The following is a 14,606-nucleotide window of genomic DNA, read 5'->3' on the forward strand; positions in this document are numbered from 1 at the left end:
CGCGCTTAGGGATTATAACCCTTACTAAGTAGAATTCTCCTTTCTGTATTGCCGGAAAAGAAGGGCGGACGTATTTTTGCGCAGAACTTTTCTCTGCGTAGGCGGCTTTCAGCCGCGCTTAGGGATTAAAACCCTTACTAAGTAGAAGTAAATAATTCATAATAGAAAAAACGAAATTATCCATATGCACACTTTCGTTAGAAAACCGAAATAATGCATATAACAAAAACCGAAATAAAGCATACATGCACAGTTTCGGTTGAAACCGAAATAATGTCTAAATGCACAGTTTCCATATGCGCAATTTCGGTGCCCCGCTGAAAGCAAAAAAAAAAAAATAAAAGTAATTGTTGTATTTGTTGAAACGATACCACCTTATATGAATTCGCCTTGAATATGCGGTTTTTAAACACATCTGAGGAAAGGGCGCGATAGTAGACCTCAGTTATACAATTATAAATAAATTTCCAGGAGAAAGTCGATGCATATGTATCTTCTAATTAACTTCTAAAATATAATAAATAACACCCACATTAAAAAAAAGGAAATATGCTTCATAGATCGATTTTTTTTTGTTAATCTTACAAGTTCTTTAAACATATTTTATAAATAAGGCCATAAGAGTTTTGGGGTTACAACACAAAAATACTTTTGAGGCGCAGCGAAGCACGCCGGGTATTGTTAGTATATAAGTATCTATATAGATGCAGCTGTATGAACCTCACATCCCCTTTTTCAATAACTACCACGGTTCGCCATAAGTACAATATTGATAGCAAATGTAGCTGTTAGCATAAGCGATTCCAGAAATAAGCGATATGATAAGTTCAGTTTCTATGGGAGGTACCACGCCCCCTTTTCCAATACGTAGTAGGGTATTTAAAACCTAGGCATCCGTGCATTGTGAAATTTTTCTTAATGCTGTATAAAGTCTGAAAGCTTGATTTATATGGTGTTTGTTAAAGCATAAACCATATTTTTATAAAAATATAACAAAAAAATTTAGCTTGAAAAACATTGTAAATATTAAAAACAAAGCATCCACTTGATTTATTTATAAAATTTTATAAAAAAAATCCAAACAAATTCCACCATTTTTTTTTAATATTTGTGTTGCTTTTTTAGCCTTTACCACTTAAGTGAATAGCCTGGTGATAATAATCAGACACTTATCAACACTTGCCATTCATTCGGCACTTGCTTATTCGTCATTCTACAATACTCAGAACTAATATAAAATGATAAAATGTCCAAACATCGCGTCATCCGTGCAAATGTGAACTTGGAAATAGTTTTCTTATCACACAGTATTTCATTCATACAAATATTTACATACCGACATACATATGTATATTGAATTTAGTAACAAAGCATTTGATTCTATAATTTTGGTTCCTCAAACTATTGATGTAAGAGTATTTTTTCCGTAAAGAATTTCTCTATCTTAGAATGAAAACTTGCTAGGTCCCCTTTTTGTGGGAACTCATATTTTAATATACCAAGCAATAGAAATTAAAAATGCATCGTTTCCAAAAAGAATCAGTTTTATTTCTTCGCGTTCAAATTAAATTAAATGCAGATTTGTTAAGTCCGAAAGACGTCAAAATGATACGATATAGTCAAAATTATTCGAAATATTTTAATTAACATCGTATGGAGTTTTTCTGTGCTTTAAACATGCAAAATGCTGTATTCAAAGTTTTGCAAAATACCTGCAAAATGAATATAGGGGTTTTTTTCCTCCTCTGCAAAATTCTTTTTACTCTAAGCTAGCGATTTATGCATCATTGGAACATCCTTAAAAGCATTTTCTATGTTTTTGGTTTACTCTGTATAATTTCAAATACCGAACTTTGACGACATGTGCATATATATCTATATAAATTAGCGTGGGCCGAAAATTCGCTTTTTTCAGAATTTTGATTGGTAATAACAAAAATATGGTTCATTATACTCTAAAAAAATCTGTGTGAAAGATGAAAATTTATGGTCAACATCTTAGGCTCGCCCAAGTACATCAAAGAAAAGAAAAAAGAAAATTTTTTTTTTACCACTTAAACTTTGATGAACTTGGGCAAGCCTAAGATATTGACTAAAATTTTAATCTTGTACTCAGATTTTTTTAGAGCGTAATGAACCATACTTTTGCTATTACCAATCAAAATTCTAAAAAGGCGGATTTTCGGCCCACGCTAATATACATACATACATATGTGGTTGCTGGTCGCAATTAGGGGTGCTTGCGAAGAGGTGTTGGTTGTTGTGTAGACCCTGCCTTCATTCTGAGCAGGTGTCTGTCACTTCTGGGTTTAGTCGGGAGAGATAGCTGTTGAGTCTGTGTCACCACCTTGAACAAAGTTGGGCTAGAATGTTGTCGTTTCGGGTGCCTAAGGGCCGGTTTTTCAGTGCCAGTTTAAACTTAGATTAAGTAAACTGAGTTTAAACTGAACAGCTGGCTGGCATTTGATTGGCTGATCTTAGTTTAAACCTGCCAGATCGGGCGAAACTGGGCCTAAGAAGATCTATTGTGGGCTCCCATGTGGTTCAAAAGAGTTTTCCAGCTGTCCGCAAGCCTTGATGCCGTTTTATAATAGTCTAAGGTATTAACTATTCGACATAATATCAATTCTGGCCCTATTTGTCCTTCGATTGCGAAGACTTCCGCCTGGAATACGGTGGGGTATGTGCCCATTGGCCGACTTTTCTGGAATCTTGGTCAAAGTACGCTAGCCCCAGTACTACTTTGGTCCATCTTCGATTCGCCGGTATACCATACTTGGGACCTTTCGTTAATCGTCATTCGCCTCACATCAGCCCCTTCCGGAGTTTTTACCTTGTAGGGTTTGGAGAAGGCTCAACTCGGGCTCTTCCAAGAATGGTTTGAGAACCTTCAAAAATCTCCACTTTTCAGGCCTTTTTTACAATCAGAATAGATAAAGGGGAAATGCCTGTAATTATACCAAGGGTATCCGTTGGACAGGTACGCATAGCTCCAGTGATGGCCAGGCGGACCAGTCGGTGCTGCTTACTCAAGGTGGTACCCGCGTTTACTTGCTTAGCTTTTGGCCACCAAGCCAATGTCGCATATGTAACAATGGGTTTTACAACCTTTTTAAAAGACAAATGCGTAGTTTGAGTGATAAAACGCGTCTTGGTAGCAACATTCGAGGGATGTGGGTTCTAATTGAGCCTTTTGTCCGGACTCGTATTGAAACAGACAATATTAATGCTTCCGTGCCACATATCTGTTTCATAATTTCACAAAGTTTCATGTCATTTTTTCAAACATCATCCACATTCCACAACTTGACTGCTGAACAGCTGTTTCAATTGTTTTGTTTACATGGAGAAAAGTGTGATAATTGCCAATTCAGCCGCTCGGTGTTTGATTGATAACCAAATATTTTGCGGAAAATAATAAAATATTCGCCTTGCTATGACAATTCTAATTTGCATAAGTGACTTTGCCAAACATCAAGAATTCTTAGAGATTGATAACAACAATAACATAATAACAGTGCCAAGAAAATCACTGTGGAGGCGTGTGAAATCGTTGCGTGCATCTAACCAACCCAATGGTGGTGATTATGCACAGATAGATGACAGTGCACGTACATTGCGACGTTTATCGATAGAAATTGATGGCATCAACGCCTTCTACCTCGTGCGTGAACTACACTTGTTTACCCAATTTCGTATGCAGCTTAGCACGAATCCTGCATTACGTGACGCTGATATACTTTGGCTGCAACTCCGACCTCCAAAAAAGGAAGTTATCGACTACAAATGGTAAGAAAGCAAAACACAAATAAATATTTGAATGCAGCAGCAATCCTACATACATATGATTCATTAAAATCGTTTGCCTTCAACCACAGGAATCGTATTCTGTCCCATACACTATGGGAGCGGATTGAGGTGGAGTATCTAATGTCATGGCTATCTACACTGGGTGGCGGTTACTCTGCACTTGGCGAACAATTTACCAGATGTGTAAGTTTTAAATCTTACATGTATTGCTTTGATTATTTACGAATGTACTTCTACCACAGGCAGAGGTTGCTGGCAAAATATCTTTACGACAACTACATATTGGTCTACGAGTAGGTGATCCATTCCTTCAGGCACGGTGCAAATTGTATTACAGTATCTCACTGATACAAACCGGTCGTCTAAGACAAGCTAAATATATTATACGTGAACAATATAAATTCGCTAAAAAGCAGAAGGAAGTGGATGGACGCTTGGTAAAAATGTGCCAAGGCATTTGGTTGCGTCTGCAGTACGAGTATGGAATGCGCTTAAAAAGCATAAAGCATTCGCCAGTCTCCTACATTAGTTCAGGGGATAAGTGATATTACCATCGAGCGTTTTTGATTTTTGATTTTGGTTATGCCTATGAAAAAGTATTTTACTAACACAATGTAATCTGCTTGAGTTTTGTAAATGGGTTTAAAGTTCAGTAATTGTATTAAATATTACACCAATTTAAATACATATGTATATATGTGCATCCAGGTTTGCATTACATTTTTTAAAAGTAATATGAGGAAAACAATGCAAACTAGAGTTGGGCACTTTAATTCTTTTAAGTGAACCGTTCCGTTGGTTGTATTTCGTTCACCTTAGTTAACTAGTTGCTTAAACAAAGTTCAATTATTTTTAATATCATACATTCTACAAACAAAACAAAAACTTAAATATTGCTGTGCATTAACATTAAATCAGAAAGCTTGTTTGTTTAGCAGCATAATATTTGCAAAAAAACTCGTTAGCATGAACTAGTTCTTTAGTTCATTGAGATGAACTAGTTCTTTAGTTAAAATCAAACAAGCTTTCTTATTTAATGTTATTGTACAGGAATATTTAAGTTTTTGTTTTGTATGTAGATTGTATGATAATAAAAGTAATTGAACTTTGTTTAACATAAAATTCGTCAATTGAATTAAATTGACTAAGGAACTAGTTCACTAAGGTGAACGAACTACAACTGAACGGTTCACTTAAAAGAAGTAAAGTGCCTAACTCTAATGGGGATACACGATGGTTCGTGCCAAGAATATATGGATCGCGATCCAAACAAAGAAATAGCACTGACAAATTTTGTTCAATGAAGTGAACGAACAAGTGAACTAGTTCACTGAGATGAACTAGTTCTTTACCTCATTTAGTGAGAATTCTCATGCACATGCCTCGTACGAGATAAGTAATGGGTTCTTGCTATCTACGATAATTCAAGATTATTATTTTTTTTCTAACAAAAGATTTATACGTACACACATATTCATAAAAGATTAAAACATTTTAGCAGCGATGTTAAGACTCTATCCATAATTCACGTGATACCCTTTTCCAACCTTTTTGACTATTCTCCCCTTTTGTGATTCGGGGTAATGTATGCTTTTTCTAAGACATTTACTGTAAAACTGTTGTTGTTGTTGTTGTTGTAACAGCATACAAATTCCCCAAAGACTTTTTGGGGAGTGTTGCTGGAATGACTGTAGGTCCCTCCCCTGTGTGACAATATCAAGGCGCACGCCACAAATCGGAGGAGAAGCTCTGCCAAACACTAACATACATATGTGTAAGCGCCAATCTATTATTATTAATGGTTTCCGACGCTCTATAAAATTGTATGTGGGTTCCATTTCGTACGCGGAAAAAAAGTTCGTCTGAGTTTGGAATACTAGGGCACAAAACTTCTCTGAATTCTTAAACGCGTTAATGCTAAGCATCAGTCTCTTAATTATTTCTTAACCACTGGTGATCCAATTCGCACAATTTTATTAAAAATTGGCGCTTTTTTATGGCTGTGCATATGGAGTATTACTAAATGTCTGGACTTAGAAATAAAATAGACTGATGCTTTGCATTAATGGGTTTGGGAAAATCAGGCACTTGCTATTTTTTTCTTTTTTCAAAACGCAATTCAAATTTAATTGACGGTTCGCAGTACATGTATATGTTTTATGATAGTTTTTCTTGTTAAACCGATACTATTTATTTTGCATTATTTGAGGATTGTATACAAACTATTTAATATATATGTATGTACTTATTATACATGTATGTATTAATGTATATGTTTGTAAAAAAAGTGGATTACGTATTTTTATCAGGTTTATGCAGATTAGGCCAAGGTACCCATTGGGTCCCAAGCTGGAAGCACAATTGGATCCATATCGAAAACTTGCAAAATTTCGGGCGGCACAAAAGATTTGTCGATCACAACTTCAAAACCGAATTCCTTGAACCATTCGGCAGTCATAACTAGATAACCTTTTTCACCACGGTCTTCACCCCAAGAATTTTCAACGCGCAATTTAGTAACATCGCCATTTGCCTTAATAAAAAAAAAATAACAAAAATTGTGTTAATAGCGAAAACATACATTTTAAAAACATTTCACTCACATCCAGAGAAACGGCGGTGAATAACATGGCATGCGTCATGGCTGATTCACCGAAAATAAGGCGATCCGCCTTGGACAATGGCGTCTGAATATCAACATCAAACACTAACTTGAAGTCATGTCTGTGAAAATATAAACAATAAATAGTTATAAAGTATATTTAAAGCCATGGCGCAATATAATATAATTCCGCCATGATTTAATTCCACATTTATAATGTAATTTTCCAAAGCTTTCCTACTTACACACTCAAATCTTCTATGCCCTGCTTTGATGCAAAGCGTTTACTGACTTCACAACCAAACCAAACGGCTTCACCGGCTTTTAAGCTTGCAGCAACCAACTGCAGTAATTTCTCGACCGGTTGATTATTGTAAAGCACTGGGCGACCACCCACGACATTGCCGAGGCAATCAACTGTGTATGTTTGATCGTACATACTAGATGGGCGTGGATCATTTACTAAACATACCTGTCAATCAAATAAACAGTAACAAAAATAATTAAATTGCTGAGCAATGCAAGCGCTCGATTTTGAATTTACCTTATGTTCCACATTAAATATTGGTTTTACATGATTTTCGTAGAACTCCAACGGCGTTATCGGTCCAATCGATTTATATGCTTTGGATTTGTCATAATACTCCCAGGTGAAACGTTCGGAGGGAATGCCCAAGCAGATGCCAACTATCTTATAGATACTACCCATCATTTCATCAATCTTTTGCGAAACCTCCTCGTCGGTAGGTGATTTATCCAAAAGATCACGTAATACTTTAGCATATTCACGCAGCTGCACATAATAATAATAATAATTGTTTAAGGTGCTTTCTCATTACATTCACACACTATTTACCTTGCTTTTCAATATGGCATTCATGCGCATGCTCGCCTCACAACTGTAAGTCTCTGGGAAACATTTCTTTGGCATTAAACCATGTTTGGTAATTAAATTAACTAACATATCCCATTGGCCGCCATCGGATGTTGGGTCCTTAATGTCAAATATGGCATATTCAATCTTTAGTTAGTACACTTATATGTATGAATTTATGTATCTTTGTTTACTTACGTTTAATAGGAATGACACCAAGCGCCCATCCACGACCTCATTGCGTCTCGCTGTCTTTACAATATTATTGAGGAAGTAATTGCAACGCTCAATTTTATCCCAATAGAATAGGTAGCCCTGAGAAAATTCAAATTCATCCATATTTAAACTCTTCATAAATGGCAGGCGTATGCAGTTGAGCGCAGCAAAAAGCCAACAACGGCCGGAACTTTTTTGATTAGTAACGGGTTTTCCCTCGCTTTCCACCTGTAAAGATTAAAGTGGGTAAATAATTTTGAAAATTTAATGTTTCACTTATAGCATTTTTTTATATTATTACAAATATAATTGCACTCACCTTATAAGTAAATACATGATTGGTGTTTTCGAGCGATTTGCGCGACAAGCACACATCAAATGGGTCCACACGCGAGCAGACATTCTGTGCAAGAATGTTCTTCGGTTCGCTGTAAAAGTCCTTACGCCATTTGTCCAACTTCTGTTGCGTGATGGCATTTGGGTTGTTAGCAGTGGAATTGGCTGGAAATAGAGTTGCGGCAGTTGAGTAATATATACGAGGGCCGAATAGTTTGAATTTTTTGCAAGTTAAAACGGGCGGTAAACGTTTAGACAAGCGTTGTCGTTGAATCGAGGAGGTCATTCGTAGCGCAACTGTATGGGTCACCGCCCCCCGTCGCCCAGTGTACACGCATACAGTCGGCAACCCATTGGTGCCAAACAGATTATTCATGCATAGCAATGCATTATTTTGAGTATAAAAATAAATCAACAAAAAAAGTATGTAATAATTAGATGTGCGTTTGGCACTGTTGAGTGATAATTATAGAAGATTTGGAAAAGTGAACTTTATTGTATGGATAATTGATTGCGTTTATCGGAAACTAAACATTTACATGCATGCATATGAATTCAAAAATATGGGCATATCCCAGTAGCGAAAATGGTCACTGGTGACATCACTTACTGTGAATCTTAAACTACATATAGCTGACAATGACACTGGTGACAATGTCATGCAGGTGTACTCCTATCAAAGACTTATAACACACAATGTGTCTTGCAGCAGTCACTTATAAAAAGTTCATTACATGACATTGCCATTTGAATGTCACCAATGATCACTGGATGACAAATTCATGCAGAGAACATCAACGCCTAAATTTCCATTTGTATGAAAGTCATGAACGACTTCCATATAAATGGAGCCCAAAGTCATTGAAGACTTTACTTGACCGTAGAGCAAGACACTTTAGTGACTAATGCATGACATTCGCTACGGGGATGTATGTACATATAAACATATATTTTCGTATATAGGCAGTGGTTTTTTGTTTTATGCAATTTACATACATACAAATGTGCATAGCTATTTTATTTTCATGCTTGTCTCCACAGGCTGCATGCGAATGTACATACATATGGTTCAGGCCTTTAAACCGCAAGACAAAAGAGTGACACGAATTTTCAAATTTCATAACTTCAAGGTCATTTCGCTTTTGTGTTTGTTCAGGTGAATGCAAATCTAATTGTAATTCTGTGCGCAAAGCAGCAAAGTCTGTAGAATTAGCGACAGTGGCGACTTTGGCAACTGAGGAAAATTAAGAAGATTTCCTTTAAAGCAGCGCAAAATGACTTATTGTGTACTTCCATTAAAACATGTGTGTTTTTGTTTTATTTAATTGCATAGATGGATGTATAAAAGGTTATTCCTCAATGGATGTGTACATAGGTTGCGGTCCTGTACGAGTCCGAACTTGTTAAAAATTAGTCAGAATTATTCCGGAAAATAATAGTGATGATATTCGGTGTTATCATGAGTTTGATTTTCCCCGAAGCGGTTCCCTTTTCGCTTTTCGTTTCCGTTTATTCACTACGGGGGATGAGAAAAAAATCCTGTATTTATAGCCTGATTTGGTTCATATTTAGAACGTATATTAACTACATGAAAAGGACTAATTTCAAAAAAAAAGTTGCCAGTAGGTGGCGTAAGAGTCGATATATTTGGAAATCAGTATTTTGGCCCGATTTCGTTCATATTTAGAAAGCTTGCTTTTAAAATATTTGTTTCTACAATTAACTTATATCTCTTTTACAAATAACTTATATTTCCTATGGTTCAGAAATGAAAAACACTAATGCTTTGCAATAATGCGTTCAGGAAGACAGCCTATTTCTGTTTCTCAAAGTGTACTTTCACAAAGTCATACTCAGCTATACGTTTCTGAAAAAAATATTTTCTTTTTGTTTAAACGTCCGCTATTTTGCACTGAAAGGTACATTAATACATACTACATATGTACATATGTACATATGTCGGTACATAAAGCAAATATTCAAATGTATGAACTAGTGTTGTGCGTAGACAACCGGCAGTAAAAGCTCGCGTCGTGTTTGTCTTAAACCTGATAAGAATAGATGCTTGCCAATATGGAATAGTTTGACTTACTACTTACTAAAAGGGCGTAACTAGAAGGGCCTCATCTCAGCAGCACATACATATTAAAGTTTCCAAAACTTGTAAATAGTTTTTTATAACAACTTTGTTAGGCATTTATATTTGGATTTGATTTTTTGTTACTTTTTCAGTACCCCATAATTATTTAGCTTTAAGGACGACTTGAAGTTAGGTTGAGTATTGAGAACATACGTGTCTGGAATGCTGGGTCTCAACTTAACACAGTGGTTTGTTGTTGTTGTTGGCTGTAATAGATTAAGCATAGTCATCCTAAACTGCAACATTTGCAGAAAACTCACCTAAAAGCGCAACGAAAACCAATAAATCTTGCATGTTGTAAATAAATGTGGACATTGTAGAGTTTGCATGAGGTTGTTGGCATGTTGCGATGAGCTAGCTACGCCCCTGGCTGGGGTACATATATACATATGTATGTATACCTCTTAGAAAACAAATACACTATAATTAAGGCGTCAACCGCATTTGTGTAGGTTGTTAAAAAATAAAACGTACACCTAATCTTATCTAAATTGCATTTAATGCTCAGAGATGCAAAAAATTATCACAATAAAAAACGTATAGCTCACGTAAAGCAAGGTGTTAACGTGTTTTTGAATTCTAAATGATTTATTCCAAGACATACAAGTATTACGAATCTAGCTTCTTTGCGCAAAAGAATATATACATACATATGTATGTACATACATATCGCTAATTTAAATTAGTAGTGAAGTAATTGCTTCAATAGTATCATAATAAAAAAATACAACTTATTAAGTCAAGTATGCAGAAATGACCGCTATGTAAAAATGTCCAAGCTGTATCGATTACCAGTATCTCAGACACTATTGAAGTAAATGAGCGATATGTGAATGCATTTACTTTTGCTAAGTATTTAATTATTTAAGATTATCGTTAATCTCTTCACGATCCAATGATCGAATTTAAACCGAATTGGAATAGAAACACCTGTGAGGTAACACCTTTCCTTAAAAAAATATAAACTAATTATAGAAATCGGTTAACGTGGTCCAAAGTTATGCGGTTACATACATAAAAAAAAAATATTCAGACGAATTGATAACCTACCTCCTTTTTGTGCTGACTGTCAGCTGAGAGCTTCGAAATTTGAAATTGTAATCAAGGAATATATGTAAGCACATATAAAAGCGTTCTTAGAGGTGCTGATATCTTTCAATATTGGAATCTAGTATTCCCTAAAGTGACTTAAAGCAGGTCCTGCAAATTATCTTTCTGCTGCACATACTAGCGGCCACAGAACGAACTCACTTGGCGAGAACACAAACAAATTGTTGTATTTCAGTGAAAAAAATCAGGGCGGCCGCTGTGGCTGACTGGTTGGAGGTGCTTACTACCACTCCGTAGGACCTAGGTTCGATAGCAGGGTGCGTACAATTTCTAGCAGCGATAGCCCCTCGGAAGGGAATTGCAAACCTCTGGTCGTATTTCTGCCATGAAAAAAAATCATAAAACTAATTTGGCTTTCGGAGGCGGCGTAAAACTTTAGGTCCCTCAATTTTTGTTACAACATCGAGACGCACACCACAAAACTAGGCCAAAGACCTAGCAAAAGGGTATGCGCGAAAATATTATTATGTATATTGCACAGAACCTGTGCCTTTTTTTTATCGTTTTTACGCATTTTATATTTCATGTGCGCTTAAAATGTCATGGGGTTTATTTTTTGAAAAAAATCGATTTACTTCGGCTTCGGCTTCAGTAATCGGCCGATTGTTAGATCAAACCCGAAAGTTCGGTTGGGCTTCTTCCGAAAAATCTACCTTCGGTGGGTCTCTACTTTTCTATGTATTTCGAACATATGCTCATGAATAAGTCATATAAATTAGAACTCAATTCTTTAAGATTTTGAGAATTCTAGAATATTGAGAATCTTATATGATGGCACAAGAAGACATTCTCATCCTACATACTTACATAATTGCAGCAAAATTATTTTTATGTAATGCCGATTTCTTTTCTACCGAAAAATTAAACGTTCTCTTTGCCCTCTACGCACAAACACTAAGGAGAGGGCGATGAGAAGGCAACATTTTTTGTAGAAACGAAAACGCCATAACATCAAGCTACGAAAGTTGATTAAAAAATATAAAAATTGCATGAGCAATAGTTAAAATGTATTCATATTGCAAAACACGTGTAATTAGAAATAAATATGGGCAGTGTTGTTGAATAAATGAATCGCCTACAATTCCAGTTTATATATCGCACACCGGCTTCAAAAGAGTCACAACTCAAAATAATACGTTCAGTCAGAAAATGCGAAAAACTATTTCGTAGCACATGCCAATCATATGGGCAAGGACGACTTTACTTTAGGTTTTTTTTTAAACAAATTATAACAAAAATTTGCTCCAGCTTTTGCTGAAAGGTAAATAAAAGCTCTGTGTACATTTTTAGCGCACAATTTCGAAAATGCCAAATCTTGAGTTGTGTCTCTTTTGAAGACGGTGTGCGATATGTACATACATATGTATGATTCCTTAACTTTTCGAGTGCAAGTAAATCAAAACTCGGACGGACTTGGACTATATGAGTTTATTTAGCGAAAATAGCCAGCTTATTGCCTGGATTATAATGCAAGTAACGGAACGGAGTGAACTGTCACTTAATTATCTATTGTATGGGCAATGAATTCAAACGATTATAATGCACTTGAACGCAATGTAAAAAGGAAGCATCTAAAATCAATAGATCCTTACGAATTCGCCGCAATTTGTTACGATCCGCCCCGTGCATTATGACCAAGGCATATGTCCTCTTTCAAAATTAATATTCCAAAGTTAGTCTGTTCGTTAAGAAAAAACACGTCACCTTGCAAACAAAAATAAGTCAACAGCCGAGAGAAGACTCGTACCATTGGGCGACATTTATATACCAAACATTAAAACCCAAAAAATCATCGAAAAGGACACTTAAGAATTCTGAACTGCATATATAGTATGTATGTATATATGTTCATACTTATGGATGTAGTATGTACGTATGCGATTGAGATACATTGGAGTAACAGGAGGAAAAGTTGTTTGATGATCGATAAATATAACATAACTGTATGCATAACTGGTGTGTTTCCATAGCAGTGGATATGATCATATTAGACTACCGATGGTAGATGCAATCTAAAACTAAGAAACCATTATGTACATATGTAACTATGCAAATTGTGAAAGAAAATATCAACATAAACAAAAAATGCTGTGATTAATTCACTTGCAGTGACAAATTCGCGACGCAATGGCTGTTAGTACCAGTGCCCAGATGTGACCAAGTTGCCGTTTCCACTATCGCTTGAGCTTGGTTTTACATACAAGCATATAAATATACTTATAAATATGACTGCCCAGTGCAACCGTTACAAACCAAAACCAGTTTTTTTAATTTGCACGTCAACACCAGAAAAGCAAAGCAACAGGCAAACAAACGAATAGAGCGAAGTCGGGCAGTAGCGTGCTGCCAAGCCGAGATCGCGCTGCTATAATGGAAGTAGTCACAGCTAAAGCAACAAAAATATACATATGTATGCATATATACATTTGAAAACAAAAGTGAGTAAACAAAGGGTTTCGAAAATATGAAAGCATTGGCTGAATTTCTTTATTCATTCTGAACGTTTGGAATAAACTTTTTTGTTTACTTATTCTTTAGAACGTTCCTGATGATATGTTAACGTATATTTCAAAAGCATTCTGTTCATTCCGGCTGTGAAATGGGATTATCCGGAATGTATAAAGAAACGCAGCCATTGTGTATACATATTGCTTGGATGTGGTTGCACCCATGATTCAATTATTAAAGGTTTTGTAAGTAGCTTTTTTCTAAAATTTGGCACTCCCACCCACAGGGATGGTTTATGGAAGCAGGGGAAAAAGGGGAAGAATTCAATCACACTTCCTAAAATGGGAGCTAAATTCCATAAAAAGGTGTGGATAATAGTGAATGGTGGTATTTTAAAACAAAAACGAATTTGATTTAATTATTTAATTTAAACAAGCTTATTTACATCGAATATAACCCCCGATTGTTATTGAAAATAAATATTTCTATGTATATACCAAACTTGCGTACGTCAGATGGCGCATAACTCGAGAATGGATGGTCCACTTTCAGCTTTTTTTTTGTTGTATTTGTTTGACAGATGATGGATATGAAGAAGCTATTTGTTTGTGGAAAATATGCAGTATTTATTAAACAAAAAAAACGGCAAATAAAAAAATTTGGAGCTTACGTTTCCTTCGCGGATATGGCTCGATTGTTTCGAATATGGTAATTCGAATTCTTTGATGTCGCACTTTCAATATTCTGGGGAGACTATACAACTGTCAGAATATTAACCATTCGCCGGGTTGCCCGAAAATTTGAATGATTAAAAATATCAAAATATAAAAAAATATAAAAATATTCGCCATAAAAAGGCGTTTGCATTGTTCAACTTTGCATTCTACTTTCAACTAATCGCTTTCAACAAAGTTGGTCGCCAGCCAACATTCGCCTCGTGCGTAAACCTTTTAAGTATGCAATTACATACATCGCGCCATTGACTAAACCGAGCTGTCGTGTGACGATTGGGCCTATGGATGAGGTTTGGCAATATTATATTGCGTCAAAGCCTCATTCGGAGACACCAG

The 14,606-nt window shown here is 35.8% G+C and overlaps 3 protein-coding genes across 3 annotated transcripts in view; 2 read left to right on the forward strand and 1 right to left on the reverse strand.

The window, feature by feature from the left end:
- Positions 1-14,606, forward strand: part of LOC118733456 (T-box transcription factor TBX1) — a 73,401-nt gene that overhangs the window by 53,866 nt on the left and 4,929 nt on the right. The window lies entirely within an intron of this gene.
- On the forward strand, positions 3,303-4,517 carry LOC118733458 (uncharacterized protein F58A4.6-like). The gene is made up of 3 exons (XM_036462844.1): positions 3,303-3,789; positions 3,879-3,993; positions 4,053-4,517. Exons 1-3 carry the CDS (start codon positions 3,437-3,439, stop codon positions 4,353-4,355), a joined length of 771 nt encoding a protein of 256 aa, XP_036318737.1. The 5' UTR covers positions 3,303-3,436; the 3' UTR covers positions 4,356-4,517.
- On the reverse strand, positions 6,131-8,003 carry LOC118733457 (bleomycin hydrolase-like; the record flags this gene model as incomplete). The annotated part of the gene is given in 7 exon segments (XM_036462843.1): positions 6,131-6,343; positions 6,414-6,534; positions 6,658-6,884; positions 6,957-7,205; positions 7,269-7,406; positions 7,485-7,730; positions 7,822-8,003. Coding segments are annotated over 7 exon segments (1,376 nt in total), but the record flags the coding sequence as incomplete, so codon positions are not given.

Source organism: Rhagoletis pomonella, unplaced genomic scaffold, assembly GCF_013731165.1.
Source record: "Rhagoletis pomonella isolate Grant_MI unplaced genomic scaffold, Rhpom_1.0 Rhpom_scaffold_00002, whole genome shotgun sequence".
In the NCBI taxonomy this organism is placed as follows: Eukaryota; Metazoa; Arthropoda; class Insecta; order Diptera; family Tephritidae; genus Rhagoletis; species Rhagoletis pomonella.